This window comes from Uranotaenia lowii, chromosome 2 (genome assembly GCF_029784155.1).
Source record: "Uranotaenia lowii strain MFRU-FL chromosome 2, ASM2978415v1, whole genome shotgun sequence".
In the NCBI taxonomy this organism is placed as follows: Eukaryota; Metazoa; Arthropoda; class Insecta; order Diptera; family Culicidae; genus Uranotaenia; species Uranotaenia lowii.
In genome coordinates this window covers 340,786,327-340,802,376 of record NC_073692.1, presented here as the reverse complement: position 1 = coordinate 340,802,376, position 16,050 = coordinate 340,786,327, and the positions used below count along the sequence as shown (strand labels likewise).

General features: G+C 35.0%; 2 protein-coding genes across 3 annotated transcripts; one reads left to right on the top strand and one right to left on the bottom strand.

Moving 5' to 3' along the window:
• Window positions 1-474: 474 nt before the first annotated feature.
• LOC129746992 (uncharacterized) lies at window positions 475-1,422 on the bottom strand. Of its 2 annotated transcripts, none has more exons than XM_055741002.1 (4): window positions 1,345-1,422; window positions 1,197-1,281; window positions 682-1,113; window positions 475-613 (listed from the first exon to the last, which is right to left on the bottom strand). In XM_055741002.1, exons 1-4 carry the CDS (start codon window positions 1,390-1,392, stop codon window positions 570-572), a joined length of 609 nt encoding a protein of 202 aa, XP_055596977.1. In that variant the 5' UTR covers window positions 1,393-1,422; the 3' UTR covers window positions 475-569. The 2 variants fall into 2 exon arrangements, with proteins under 2 accessions (XP_055596977.1, XP_055596976.1); XM_055741001.1 differs by having other exon boundaries at window positions 477-613; window positions 676-1,113.
• Window positions 1,423-10,702: 9,280 nt separating this feature from the next.
• LOC129746991 (carbonic anhydrase 1-like) lies at window positions 10,703-11,807 on the top strand. Its single transcript, XM_055741000.1, has one exon. The coding sequence runs from the start codon at window positions 10,728-10,730 to the stop codon at window positions 11,742-11,744; it is 1,017 nt and encodes a 338-aa protein (XP_055596975.1). The 5' UTR covers window positions 10,703-10,727; the 3' UTR covers window positions 11,745-11,807.
• Window positions 11,808-16,050: the final 4,243 nt, after the last annotated feature.

The window sequence follows — 16,050 nt, the reverse complement described above, 5'->3', positions numbered from 1 at the left end:
CATGACTTAAACCATAAATACCTTTTAACGTTCTAGAATGGTGTTAAAATACAACAACAAAAAAAAATGACAAAAAAGATCAAAATTTCATATAGAATCAAAAAAATAAATACAAACGAAACACTCAAAATGACAAAAAACAACTAAAAACTGACAAGGAATGACAAAAATAGCAAATATGACAAAATAATATCATAAACAAAACAACAACAGTGCTAAATGCATTTAAAACGTGATATAAAAAATACAAAATGGTTAAAAATTATCAAAAATTGAATTAAACACACTTAAATGATGGTAATAACAGTTTGTTTGTAGTAATAAGGAAAAAATAGTTGAGAAAAATCGCTCGATTTTGGCAACACAAAATGTTCGGGCGTATTCCCAAAATCTAACGGAGCCGAAATACCTTTACTATATGCATACACCTCCATAACAAATGTTATTTTTACAAAATCATGTTTTAAATATTTTATCCTTAAATATATATATTTGCAATTTTATAAATATATTAATACTATTTATAATATTTTTATGTCATAAAACAACTTCTGCTTGGTTTGCATCCTTCAATGTTCGTCTGACTGATCACCATGGATAATTGTTTTACAGCCTGGAAGATTAAAAAAATCTATCATTAACTTTTTCCTGCACTTCTTTTAAAGGTAAAATTGCCACTACAAATGTCAGCTTCAGTTCTATTTGTTTGCATTTCGACCGCTGAAGCTGATCCTTCGATGGTTGCAGGTCTTTTGGTAACGTCAGGTGTGGTAGGAAGACTCCCAAAATTAGTTGCCGATGGAGGTCTAAAAATCATCGCCGGCCCTCGACGATTCGCGATCAGGCTACAACCTCGCGGCAGAAACGTTGCCATCCAGGGCTTCGTCTCAATCGGCTCATCCCCGTCGGCAGCTTCAAATGGAATGTACACCTGAACGGGTTTCATGGGATCCAAAACTCGATAGCCACGGCCATCGGACAGATAGTGGGTGACCTGCAGTTTCCCATTTTCATCCACAAATCCGTAACATCCAAAGGTGATTCCATTTTGGTCCCGTTTCTCGTGATGGAAGTTCCGATTCGGTTCCACACTGTATCCAAATTCATATGAATCTGGATTGGGTTGAAAATTTAATCAAAGAGGGATAATTGTTTAAATCCACAACTTTTAAAACATTTTTCATGTACACACTCACTTTTGATTGGATCATGGTGACTATACTGAAAATTGTCTGAATTTTCTGATGACTGTAGACTCACTAACTCGAAGAAGTATACGATCTATAACAAAAAAACTATAATTGAAACTGTAGTCACAAATAAAAAAAACTTGCACATATCTACCACCAAAATTAAACTGCAGCAAAAAACGCTCCAACCTATGCTCAACATAACTTGAAAAACTGATATTATCCAATTGCTTTCTGCTACAAAACTGAATCATCACCAGCAAAAGAGGTATGTTTAAATACCCTTGACAACACGAATGGTTCATACAAGGTACCTACAGAGCTGATAACGGTAAAACATTGGAGCTTCATGTGTGCCTATGCTAGTTGGACGGTTAAGAAAAAAAAATGTCTATCTCATCTCCTTAGAACAAGATTTTAAGCCCCTTATCTAGAACGCCGCCCGGTGGAGGTTTTTTTTTGCTTATTTCCCTACACACTTAATCTTTTCTCCTGTGGTCGGGGCGATTTCGTCCTGTATTTTCAACAGCTGAAATTACAGGACGATTTCAGGACAGCAAAACACTACAGGAAAACAACTGTCAAATTGCCCCGTATGTTCGAAACGGTTTTTCCCTGTGACTTTCAGGGACTTTTTCCAATTATCCTGTAGGCTCAAGACTGTTTCTTTCCGAATTATACATACAGTTCAGGTTATTTATTTTCAAGAAAAATAATCGCAAATATTTTTTATGATTATGTTTTATTACCTTATACCATTACCATAATTCAAATAAATACATCACTGTTCATATTAGTGCAGTCTGTTCATTTGTAGCTGATGATGTTTCAGAGCAAAAATCAGGCGCCATCTTCGTAGACCCTTTGGCGAAAACGATTCGAGCAGCTCCTGCTGTTTGTATTCGGCGACTTCATTAGCCCCACTTATTTCGGCCATATCTGGGGAAGCAAAATAGACAAATGAGCATCAATAAAAGCAATAAAAGTATCTGAAAAAACTTACTTATTTAATAAATCTCTCCCTCGTAGACATGGGCAGTTCCTATGGTGGCTCTTGTTGCATGGATTTGTCCCCACGCTTCCAACCGGTCAAGTTCGCTTGGCTTGAAAAAAAACGAACAACCAAAGGGACCGAAAAAAAAAAACAATAAAACACGTGTCATTTAAACAGTGATACAGGCGATTGTTGCCTTGAGATTTATCGAGCTCCTGAGCACTCGAAGCAGAGTTCTTTCGAATTTCGGGAGAAATTGAGTGGTACGAAAATCGTTTAGCTGTCTCCCAGTGCTACAGGAAAACCTCTTGTTTTTGACAGTTCAAGTGTCATTTTGAGCCGTTTTCCTGTAATTCAGAGAATCGTGGTTCCGAGCGGAATATTTGCAATCTTAGTGTGTAGACAGAGAAAAGTAAGCATATCAATCCTAGCACTGTGTGCAGATGAGTGATGTTTTTTTTTTTGAAAGATTTTCAATTATTGATATTTCAAAAGTCAAATGAGTCTTTTTTGATTTTTTTTTTTAAATTATGTGTTATTTCATGGATTAGTCGATATTATGTCGTTCAATAAAAAGTTTCAGTATATAATCGATATCAGGAACCTTTCATCAAAGAACCAAATCATTGCAGATCTAATGTCAAATATAAATCTCATTTCAATAAAAGAGTTCTGAATTTGAAAAAAATCACTAAATTCGCTGCGGTTCATGAATGGGTGGGAAGCAGAAAGACAAACTGTAAGTCTTGTCACACTCTACTGATTTTGAAGATTGACGGTAGGCAGCTTCGCTCTATAATAAGATGTGGGCTTTAAGAATGACTAGTGTTTCTGTCTAACTGCATGTTGCAACTTCGTAATGGTATCGTAGTTTAACCCTTATCCGCTCTTGAGTGTCTATATGACACTATTGGAATATGTCTTTATTAATCTTTTAATCATTACATTTAAGTTACATTATTAAAGTAAATTAAGTGTTCAGTTCAATTATGATCAGTTCAACTCTTTGATTCAGTAAATTCTAAATATTTTTTATTTGATTTAAATATGCTATAGCAATAAAGTATTTGATATGTAGGAGAATATCCTGTAGAGCAAAAAAAATTTATAAACTTAATCCTAGATCCTAGAAACTAACTTAATTGTAGAGAGAGCGAATCTCTGCGATGGAAGACTGCATCGATTTGCCTCTGAAGTTGGAGATGATTTTGTTGGCCATCTCTTCGATCGATTCCATGCTCGCAATCCGATGAAGATCTTCGGTGCTGTGCCAAGGTGGAAGCCGCAAAATCATTTTCAGAACCTTGTTCTGAATCCTTTGGATGGCTTTCTTCCCCGTCGCGCAGCAGCTAGCTAGACCAAATCGGAACTGCATACATTATCGCTGGTCGGAAGACCTGTTTATATATCAGCATCTTATTTCGCAGACACAACTTGGATTTCCTGTTGATGAGAGAATAAAGAGATTTAGTATATTTATTACATTGAGATTGAATCTTCAATGTGATTTTTAAAAGTAAGATTCCGATCAAGTGTGAGTCCCAAGTACTTCACGTGATCAGACCATTCTAATGAAACCCCATTGAAAGTTATGGAGTGATTTTCATAACACTTTAAAAATTGAGCTCTTGGCTTATGGGGAAATAAAATAAGTTGAGTTTTCAAGTAATTCAAAAAGGAATTTAAATTTTGTTTGCAATCGACAGCGTACCATCCGTTAATTCCGACCTTTGGCTGAAAGCAAAGTATCATCAGCAAATAATCTTCTACCTTTTCCTTCTGGTACATCAGGAAGATCAGAAGTAAAAATATTGTATAAAATCGGCCCAAGTATACTGCCCTGAGGGACCCTAGCTCTAATGGGAGTCCTTTCAGAGCATGAATTTTGATAGCTTATTTGTAAGGTTCGGCTAGTCAAATAATTTTGAATAATTTTGGTGAGATATACAGGAAAATCAAATCGAGCTAATTTAGCTACTAAACCTTTGTGCCAAACACTGTCAAAAGCTTTTTCAATATCAAGAAGAGCAACACCAGTTGAATAACCTTCAGATTTGCTAGCGTTAATCATATTAGTTACACTCAAAAGTTGATGTGTAGTAGAATGTCCATGACGAAAACCGAATTGTTCATCAGGGAAAATAGAATTCTGATTAATGTGAATCATCATTCTCTTCAAAATAACTCTCTCAAATAGTCTACTTAAAGATGGAAGCAAACTAATTGGTCGATAAATTGAAGGCTCTGAAGCACTTTTTCCAGGTTTTAAAATTGGAGTTACTTTGGCATTTTTCCATTTATTTGGAAAATATGCCAAGTGCATTTATAGAAGATTTAACTAAAAAATTTAAAGTGCTTTCAGGCAACTTTTTAATAAGAATATAGAAAATCCCATCTTCCCCCGGAGCTTTCATATTTCAAATTTTTTGAAAATCAATTTTAGTTCATCAATATTTGTCTCACAGGAACTTTCAAAAACATTTTGTTTAGAAAGAATATCATCAAATTCAAGGGAAATTTGAGCATCAATTGGACTTACAACGTTTAAATTAAAATCATGAGCAGATCTAAATTGATGCGCTAATTTTTGAGCTTTTTCTGCGTTAGTTAAAAAAAGTTTATCCCCATCTTTCAAAGTAGGAATTGGCTTCTGGGGCTTTTTCAGAATTTTAGTTAATTTCCAAAATGGATTTGAGTAGGGTTTTATGTCCTCTACTGCTTTAGCAAAATTTTCATTACGAATGAAATTTAAACGACGTTTGATCTCGTTTTGAAGGTCGCAATAAATAAATTTCAAATAAGGATCCCTAGTACGTTGATATTGGCGTCGACGAATGTTTTTCAGTCTTATCAAAAACTGAAGATCATCATCGATCAAAGGTTGATTAAATTTATGTTTAACTTTAGGTATTGAAGCGGCTTTAGCATTGACTATTGAAGTTGTCAAATTTTCTACAGCCAAATCAATATCTTCTATTGATCAGTGGAACGTTTACATCTAAATTACGTTCAATGAAATTCCAATATCGCTCCCAGTCAGCTTTTTGAAAGTTAAAAGTTGATTTTAAAGGGTTTTCAAAGGGACTTTCGGATAATGAAAAAGTTACTGGAAGGTGGTCTGAGTCGAGGTCCTCATGAGTAACTAATTGACTACAATGCTCGCCTGAATCCGTTAGAACCAAATAAATTGTGGAAGGATTTATAATCGAAGAGAAACAAGTATGCCCATTAGGATATTCAACAGTATAATATCCAGCATAGCAGTCATTAAATAAAATATTCCCATTAGAATTTGATGAAATATTATTCCAAGATCGGTGTTTAGCATTAAAGTCACCAATAATAAAAAAAATTGATTTATTTCTGGTGAGTTTTTGTAAATCTCCCTTCAAAAAATTTTTCTGTTCACCGCTGCATTGAAAAGGCAAATATGCGGCAATAATTATAATTTTCCCCATAGAAGTTTCTAATTCAATTCCAATTGTTTCTAAGACTTTTGTATTGAAAGAAGGAAGAAGTCTAAATTTAAGACGACTATTGATGACAATAGCTACACCCCCACCTTGTCGATCAAGTCGATCATTTCGCAAAATTTTAAAGAAAACATTGCTTTTCAAGTTATTGTCTGGCTTTAAAAAAGTTTCAGTGATGGCAGCAATATGTACGTTTTGAGTTTTCAAAAATAAAAAGAATTCATCTTGGTTAGCCAGCAAAGATCTAGCATTCCAATTCATAATATTTAAACATCTATTTGGATCCATGAGGGAATCGTAAAGTCATAATAATTTTGTTAGCATAATTAAAAGAAGTTTGGTAAGCTTCAAACATTGAATTTGCTTTCAACATAAGTTGCATCATTTCCATTAAATTTTGATGCAAAAATTTAAATTTTTCCTCAGTAATCTCACCCAAATCAACAAAATTGTTAGGATCATAAAACGAAGGAGAAGAACAGGTATTTGAAATTGAATTTTGGGGATTTTCCCAAGCCTTCGCATGATCGTTGAGACTTGGTTTTTCCCCATTTTTATTAGTTATGCCTGGAAAGGGCAACCCATTTTCAACCACCTCTGAGAACGATAAACAACGAGTTTGTGGCGCAGAATCAGCACAGGTAACATTAAAATCACTTCGAGCATTACCAAGTCGTGATTCCAATGCACAGTGGTGCAGAGCATCAATCTAGCTGTACGAATTTAATAGCGCCCAAGGATGAAGAGATAGACATTTGATGTCTTGAGCAACATTGTTCAGTTTTACACAGAGCATATTCTAGTATCAAAATTTTTGCCAAGGGGTCCACCGATAGCGAGATAAAAATGCTAACTTTTCTGTTTTTCATATTAGGGCTTTGATGTCCTCGACAAAGTTGTTTATCTAATCAAAATACATAAGTTTGTTCAATATGTCGAAGTTCTATCACATCACCCTCAGGAGTTACAGTCAAAGTAAAAAAATCTCATGTAAAAACAGTTTTTTGAACCTGACACGTTGTAGAGTGGGTAAAATGGTTCGCTGTCTTTGAAACAAAGTTGTAACAAGCCACTATCTACAATTGTCTTATACATTACGATGGGTTTAGAAGTTGCTGAAGCCCTATAGAAAGCATTTAGTGCATTTTATTGGCAATTTTGGAAGGCTCGTCCATTGAAACGTGCACATTTTCGCAACACCCCCTTTTTTGTGATTATTTTTGATGATAAGCGAAACAATTTCCATTTGAAATTAGAGGGGAAATCAGTGGAACTAGTAGAAATTTGAATGATTGAAAATACACTTTTTATATAAAAATTACCTATTTTACTTATAGAAAAAAACGTTGAAAACTTATAATTAAATAATAAAGTGTGGCAGTTTTCTTTTATATGTTTTGTTTCATTAAAAGAAATTTAAATTCGATTTTTCAAATCATTTAAACTCCAAGAAAAATGATGGAACTTATCTGTTAAACTCGGTAGAGCACTACTGTGTACTGGAAAAACCGGTTCTATTATTCATTTCTATGATATCAAATACTAATTTAGTGCTCTACAAAATTTAACAGATCAATTCCATTAATTTTTTTGGAGTTTAAATGATTTGAAAAATCGAATTTAAATTTCTTTTAATAAAACAAAACATATAAAAGAAAACTGCAATACTATTAGTTAATTAAATGTTTTCAACGTTTTTTTCTATAAGTAAAATAGGTAATTTTTATATAAAAAATGTATTTTCAATCATTCAAATCTCTACTAGTTCCACCGATTTCCCCTCTAATTTCAAATGGAAATTGTTTCGCTTATCATCAAAAATAATCACAAAAAAAGGGGTGTTGCGAAAATGTGCACTTTTCAATGGACGAGTCTTCCAAAATTGCCAATAAAATGCACTAAATGCTTTCTATAGGGCTTCAGCAACTTCTAAACTAAGGTTGCCAGAATTTTTCCCACTCCCGTCCGGGCCTAGCAATTCCGGGCATTTTTTCAAAAAAACCTGGCAAAATCCGGGCATGGATTTCAATTTTTCAAATCCAAAAACCGGGCAAAAACCGGGCAAAATTTAGGTGTTATTATATATAAAAGCAAAGAAAAAATGCAAAAAAAATGAAATTAATTTTTTATTAATGTAATTGCAGACTTCCAAAAACTGTTTGGAACACTTAAATATTTAAAGGTTTATAAAAGTGAATCAGCGAAATTATTTGAAACAACCGTTGAAAATTTCCATACCGTTAATTGATTTTGCTGAAACTTACTCAAAAACTTTGATTTTTATTGGTTTCTTTGTGAAAATTGTGAATAAATCCGGGCAATATCCGGACTTTTTTCACGATATCCGGGCAACCGGGCCGGACCGGACTTTCTCAAAATTTTGCATCAAATATCCGGGCAAACCCGGATAAAACCGGGCAATCTGGCAAGCTTATTCTAAACCCATCGTAATGTATAAGACAATTGTAGATAGTGGCATTTTACAACTTTGTTTCAAAGACAGCGAACCATTTTATCCAATCTACAACGTGTCAGGTTCAAAAAACTGTTTTTTCAAGACATTTTTTTTTACTTTGACTGTAACTCCTGAGGGTGGTGTGGCATTCATTCTACAATTTTAAGTGCCATGATAAAAAGCTTGACAACGACGACATTGCGTAATATTTTGGAGATAATTGATAGAAGATTTTTGAAAAGGTTCGAATTTGACTCGACAATGAAACATAAGAAAAGCCTTTTTAAGAATTTGCAAATAATTAACCTGATCCTTTTTAAAATGGATCAAATAGAGCTCAGGAGCAAAACCAACACTACTGGTATTATTCGTGTTGGTTCTTTGCCTCATTTGAATTACTTGAAGCAGAGAAAAACCTAACAAAGAATTTAATTCAGTTGTGATCTCATCCGGTGTCTGATCGCCGGTAAGACCACGAAGTACAACTTCAAATGGACGATCACTTTTAGTGTCGTACGTAAAACATTGGTGTTTATTTATTATTCAAATAATTCAAAATTTTTTGAAAATCATTAAAAGATTCCGCCAATATACGAGCAGTTCCCCTTCGACCGATCTGAAAAGAAATCTTCACATCCTTGACGGAAGTGACGACTTCTTTTCGAAAGGCATTGAAGTCTGAAATCGTGACCGTAATTGGTGGAACCTTTTCGTTTTTAAGTGTATAAGAAGAAGAAGAGGTTTCGTAGTACTCTTATCAGAATTAAATATGAATATTTCCTCATCACCGATGTTATGAAGCCATGTGGTTTATCTATAGGTGGGGACAACCAAACACATAAGTGTTAGTTCGTTGTATCCATACAGTTGTTTATGAACGATTGTGACGTAACACGACGCCGTCGCGGTGGCGAACGTTCAACGCACCAATGAAACCGTAGCAACGTCCCAGAATGTTTGTTATTGACGTTACTATGAAAGCTTGTTACTAAGTTTTCAAGATGACGTCGTGTTGTGGAATGCGTAATGATTCTCGGTGCGTTTAAAATTTTAGTTTTCAATATCATTTTTCGGGTTTTCGAAGTAGTTTGACAGATTCCGCTGCAAAAGGATTCGTCTGCTCTCAATTTTTTCCGGCAAAAACTCTTATGAAATCAGAACCAGCAGCAACAGCCGCGTCAAAAGTTCCTAGAAGAAGCTGGCGGAGTAGAATATGTTGGGGGCCTTAAGAAGAATCCGTTCGAAATTATTATTAAAATAAAAATCCGAAGTCAGTTTTTATTTTTTAGGAACACAAATAAAAATTATTTTATCGTTTTCAAAAAGAGCTTCTGTTTCAAATTTCCGAAAAAGCCTATATAGAATGCAAAATGTAGTATCACCTTTTGAATAAAGTTAAGTGCCAGTTTGTCGAATTTCTAACAAAAATTTCATAATTGAACTACTCAAAATGAACAAACGGTACGAGCTGTGTTAGTATTTGGAATCATTTGGAAATTATTTAATTGCTTTTGCAGAAAGGATAATAAGATTAAATTTTGAACATAAGTACTTTGATTATTATGACTTCCACTGAATACCCAACCTCGATGGTATTATGTACGTATGGAAAATGTCGTCGCAAGGCGACTCCAACGTCAAGACGCCCGTGAACGTTTGTGACGTAGCAATCAAAACATTGAAAAAACTGATTCTCACACTCGTGCAAGGGTAGTCTTGTCCCCACCTCTACATAAACCACATGGGTTATGAAGGACATCGAATGAATTGAAAATTTCAACTTTTTTGGGCGATGGATCTGAATTAGGTTCGGCATTTCGTTTTCTTCCGGCTCTTGAGCCGGCCGATGACTTCCCCATGCTGGAAAGAAAAGAGAAAAATATGATCAAAAGAAAATGAAAATAGTTTTAGCACTGAAAAGTGCTGATTGAAAAACAGGTAAGAATAAAATAAATAATGTAAAATGTTCCTGCAGGTACACAGCAACGATACGATGCTCCGGCGTACGTGTTGACGGCTCAACGGTACAGATGGAAGTGATTTTTACTAACACTTAGAGTAAGTTCACTGGTGTTGGGGAAAAATGGTAGAAATTTGGACATTTTGAAAATTTTAGCATGCGAAAATGTTTTCAAGATCTTTTGGCGTTGTATTTTTTTACAGCACTGTTTCTATTTCAGACGAATGTGATAGAAATATTGCTATTTTTGCATCACAGCATGCGGAACTATAACACGTGTTGTTAAAAAACAGGAAGGCCACAGATCTTGAAAATGTTTTTGCATGGCAAAATTTTCAAAATGTGCAAAAAGTGACAAAATTTCTACCACTTTTTCCCAACACCAGTGAACTTGCTCTAAGCACGGGATTTCTATCGCCACCTGAGACAATCGCATACTCCAAGTCTCCTTGGAAACTCACTATACGTCGATATGATTTTCAACGTCGCGACGTATGCGCCGTGTCGCTAGTAGGCAAAGCTGCTATGATTATTAGCGCTCATATTTTGGTTTATATCTGCATGTATAATATACAGGTTGAGTGTTAATTTCCCATCGCGTCAAGAAGTCTTTCATCCAAGGAGTCGTGGCTTCGTCGATCTTTCTGTTTATAAAATGTCCGATCAGCAAGAGAGCAACGAAGGCTCCCAGGAAAATTCATCCTCATTTAGTGAAGAAATTTCAAATCCGATTTTTCACTATGCGAATACCGAATTCATGCAGTTTTCTCCTATTGACATCAACATCAGCGACGCTACACCTATCAACTTTCCGGAGCTGGAATGGATCAATTATGAAAAAGTGCCAAGGAAAGTAAAAGTTACCAACACTGGTCAAACGGTGATACTTAGTGCCAAATATGAAGACGAGGAGCATCCATTTCTGCGGGGAGCATTTCTGGAAGAACGATATATCTTTGCCCAGTTGCACTTTCACTGGGGCAATACTGGAGCGGAAGGAAGTGAACACACGATTGACGAGTCGCCGCTACCGTTCGAAATTCATGTTGTCCATTTCAAAGGCGATTACGAAAGCTTTGATGAAGCTCTGCAAGTCGTCGGAGGCGTACTCTCGTTGGTGTTCTTTTACAATCTGAAATCCAACCCGAACCCATTCATAAAACCGTTCATAGACAATCTTTCGGAAATCACCTTTCCGGATACAACCTTCAAGCTGACTCCGTTTCCGCTGCTCAACATGTTCCATACCTTCACCAGTGATTATCTGGTCTATTGGGGTTCTACCAGGTCGGGAAACAACCAGAGCTATCCGATCCTTTGGTTGATTTCCAGGACCCAGGAGTGTATCGATTTTAACCAATTAACCAAGTTTAGGCAGCTGCTGGATCAACGGATGCGGGTGATCTATCGGGAACCGCACGAGGTTTTCAAACTTGGTAATCGCCATTTGTGGCACGTCAATCCCAAGTATCCGTGTGCCATTTCTACGCTCTCGGTTCTTCCCCATTCCAAGTATCGGACTGATCGTTGGCTGATTGATCGAGTGAAGATCGATCTAGGATCACCCGGTGGCTGCAAACAGTTTATCGAGGCACTGCGGGAAGAAATGAATCGTGGTAGAAAATCTGCAGAAGAAAAATCGTCGGAGGTCATATCGAATAGTACGTTATGACCTTAAGTGTGAATTAAAAAAACAACAACCATGTGATAAAATAAATTTTCAATTTGGAATGAACTCAGTTGTAGAAACACTCTCCACAGTTCAACATTCTTAACTCGAATCTTATTTCAGTCCCATTCACCCTCTCCCAAGTTTGAGGGGAACAAATGCCCCATGTTATTTTTAAAGCTGCGCAAACGCACAAGGCGAATATTTTTGCGCCAAATTCGCATTCACTGTCTTTCTCATGGCGGGTGAACCTTAACTGTTTGTTGATTCACGAAAAATAAATCCAAGCTGGGGAAATGGTTTTTGTGCTGCTCTCAACTGAGAATGGAAGCCAAACAGTTCGCTGAACGCATTTCTCATTGATGAAGGTCAAGTTCAAGAACTGCATACTCGCTCACTTGGTGGAAATGTGGGGCAACCAGATGCGAGCTAATACGCGAGGTGACTAAAATGGAAAGTAAAGATTTATTTTCACAAGGTTTTTCTACCGTGTCGGATTGTTGATTTTAAAAAAAAAATTTCTGCATCGTTACATTTTTGTCAGTGAATTATTTGCAATTAGTTTCTGATCTTCAAAATTTTTTTTTTTACGACAGTTTGAACTGGTTCAAATTTCTTGATTCGTTGAAAAGCATTTTGGTCTATTCGATTCAAATACATGCAAATGTCTAAAACCCACATTTTTTGCGCATACAATTTTTAGGTATTAAAAACGGCTAATCACGGGGTATCATGCAACAATATGGCAGTTTAGTGTAATATAATGTAATAAAGGTATCGTTTAATGATAAAAAACACATTTTTCAAAGATTTATATTCTCATAGAAATTTTGAAAAATGGAGCTATAGATGAACAAAATATTTTTATAATTCAGTTAACCAATCTGGCTAAATGCTTCAAATAAAAATCATGGATTCGTTTTCAAATGCTGGAATATATTTTTTTTAAATCAAGCGTTTGTTAATTTGACAATTTCATCCATCCAAGCATGAGTTTTTATTTTTTCAACTTAAAGAATTTTTAGTAGTATTTTTTTTACCCCTAATTGTATGCAGCACCGTTACACTTTTTCTTTAAAAACATTTTTAACAGAAAAAAATTCAAATTTAATTCGAACGAAACCCAAAATTGCTGCAATTGGTGCTTTATGCGTAATAACATCACCATTACATAAAAAAAATTCAAACGATTTCATTTGATTTTTCTTTAAAAACAAAATTTGTTTCAACTTACCCCTTTTTTTCTTAGTAGGGTGAAAATCGCAGGTTTTTGTAAATTATAAAATAACTGGTGAAACCAATAATTTTTATGACTACGTCAATTTGATGTCCCATAAACCTTAAAACTTTTTGTGTACAAGCGTTATGTTTATCTGTGCACATTAAGTGTTTTTAAAGCCGTTGAATTTGAACAGTGCAGTGATGCGTGATGCCTCAATTGACGGTTCGATCCGAAACATCGGATTGTGTCATAAAAATCGTTCTGAAATCATATATTGAAAACCATTAAAAACATCCCAAACAACAGTAGATAAGAAATATTTAAACTTTTTTTTTCAGAAATTTCCTATTCAAAAAGACGTTAGCACAGAGAACAGACGTACAAGCTAGCTAACGAAACTTGTGTAAAATTTCCAACGAACGTTTTAAACTGATTTTTGATTTTGGCTGGGCCACCAGATGTCTCCAAACACACCAAAGAGAACTGTCAAAACCAGTCAGTTTTGAACAAGTCGTATGAACTGTTTGGCATGTTACAAGAAAATGCTGTTGAAGTTTCGTGACACTTTCGTCACGTTGAATAGTGGAAAAAAATTCTTAAAAGTTAAACGCTATTTTCTTCAAGCAAGAAGTGCTAAATTTTGTACTGTCGGATGCAAGTGATACTCGAAAGCAACCCGCTTTGAGATGTCTAAATTTAAATATATGAAGACATTAATATCTTTTGACGTAGAATTACGTCTTACGTTTACTATAGAGGGACAAATTGAAATTTTCTTTTACCCTTTTCAATAGAATGCCGAAGCAACAAAAACTATAGTTTTGATAACCAACTCATCTTAAAATCCATGTTTAGCTTTTTTTCTGGTTCAAATATTTTTTTTTCGATATTTAATAATCAATTAGTTAAAAGTTTTTCAATATGCTGCTTCTTTAAATGTTGGGTAGTTGAAAATTAGTTCTTTTCTGTTTGCTTGAAAATCTGTACATAGAAATTATTTGTGAATTTTGTAAAGGATTCTACAATTTTTTTTTCTTATGAAAATTTAGCATCTGTTATTAATCTTCGTATCAATCATTAGTCAGACTTAAAGCAAAGTTTTATTAGCGATTTGAAATTTGCTTAGTATCGCGATTTTAAAAAATTCTTATTTCTGTTTAGGACACAGTCCTCTTCAGCCAAATTGTGTAATTCACTTTAAACGCTTTATTATCATTTTTATGTTATTGAATTTTTTATACTGAATTCTCTTTATCTCGAGCGCACACTTATCTTAGTTCCTAATGTTTCAACATTCATCTTCAAGATATGATCTATTAACTTCGGAAACTGCTGTTTTCTTTAATATACTATTTTGATGACCAAGATTTCATCTTAAAACAATTGGCATAGAAACAATGTTCCTATCCACTAAGCTGAGGCTTGCTAGCTTAGAACTAACCTCAGATTTGTTCGAAATTTGACAATAATAATAAAAAACGATTGTTTTGATTGCATTTTGGAAATACTTTTTCTGTTTAACCAAATTTGTTAATAATCGGTATGAAATCGGTATGTTTCGCCAAAATCGGTATTCGGTATATACCAATTCTTGGTCGAAAATTTTCTCAAAAATCGGTATAAATACCGAAAAATCTGTATGTGTGGCATCGCTGCCCACCAGTGGTAATCCGACTCAGATATCGATTTGCAGTAGTTCAGAGGCAACCGTGGACCAGTGAGCAGCGTAGATGGTCAGCAGCGTAGACAGCCAGCGGCGGAGGCGTCTAGTGGCGGAGGACTTAAGTGGCAGGGATGCTACAGTAGACTGAGTCGATTTGGAGTCATTTTTTAATTTCTCAAAACCTGGGGTCTAAAAAGCTTCGTTTTGGTCCAGAACTCATCCATGATTTTTTGCAGAATTTTAAAGTTACGTTTACATGAGTAAATTTGAACTTTTAGTTTTGTATGGGAAAATTGAATATTTTGTACTGAAAAATAGACATCATTTTTGTTTCTTCTGTGTAACCGAGCCAGTTGATGGTTTTTGTGCCAATTTATAAAATTCCTAAGGGAAATTTTCCGCTTAACAACTTTGTCGAAGATTGTAACTTCGTATCTGATTACGAAAAAAAGTTATTAGCGGTTTAACAGGGGTATGTCTTTTCGCATTGATTCACAATAAATTCACAATAAATTCAATTAACATCACTGCTTGAGCCTCGCGAGGTATTGCATGAAAAGTAGTCACGCAATACCTCGCTAGACACCCTGCAGTGATGTCAATTGAATTTATTATTTATCAGTGTGAAAAGACATATCCCTATTCAACAGCTTATAACTTTTTTGTCTAATAAGATACGAAGTTATGCTCTTCGACAAAGTTGTTCAGCTGAAAATTTCCTTAACGAATTTTATAAATTGGCACAAAAACCATCAGCTGGATCGGTTCCACAGACGAAACAAAAATGATGTTGATTTTTCAGTACAAAATATTCAATTTTTCCATACAAACCTAAAAGTTCAAATTTACTCATGTAAACGTTAGTTAAAAATTTTGCAAAAAATCATGGATGAGTTTTGGACCCAAACGAAGTTTTTTAGACCCCAGGGTTTGAGAAATTCAAAAATGACCCGAAATCGACTTAGTCTAATGCTACAGGTCATCGCAAGTGGCGTTGTCATGTATGTTGCACGATCGGATTATGTTGCAAAATCGAATAATGTCACAAGGTTCGATTATGTTGCATGGTCGGATTATGTCACATGGTCCGATTATGTTGCATGGTTTGATTAGTTGCATGATCCGATTATGTCACATGGACGATTAATGTTACATGATCGGATTATGTTACATGGTCGGATTATATAACATGGTCGATTTATGTTGCATGGTCGATTATGTTGCATGGTCGGATTTTGACACATGGTCAGATTATGTTGCGTGATTCGATTATGTCACATGGTCCGATTATGTCATGTGGTCCGATTATGTTGTATGATCCGATAAGTCAAATAGTCGATTTATGTTGCATGATCGGATTATGTTACATGGTCGATTATGTTGCATGATCGGATTATGTCACATGGACGATTTTGATGCATGGT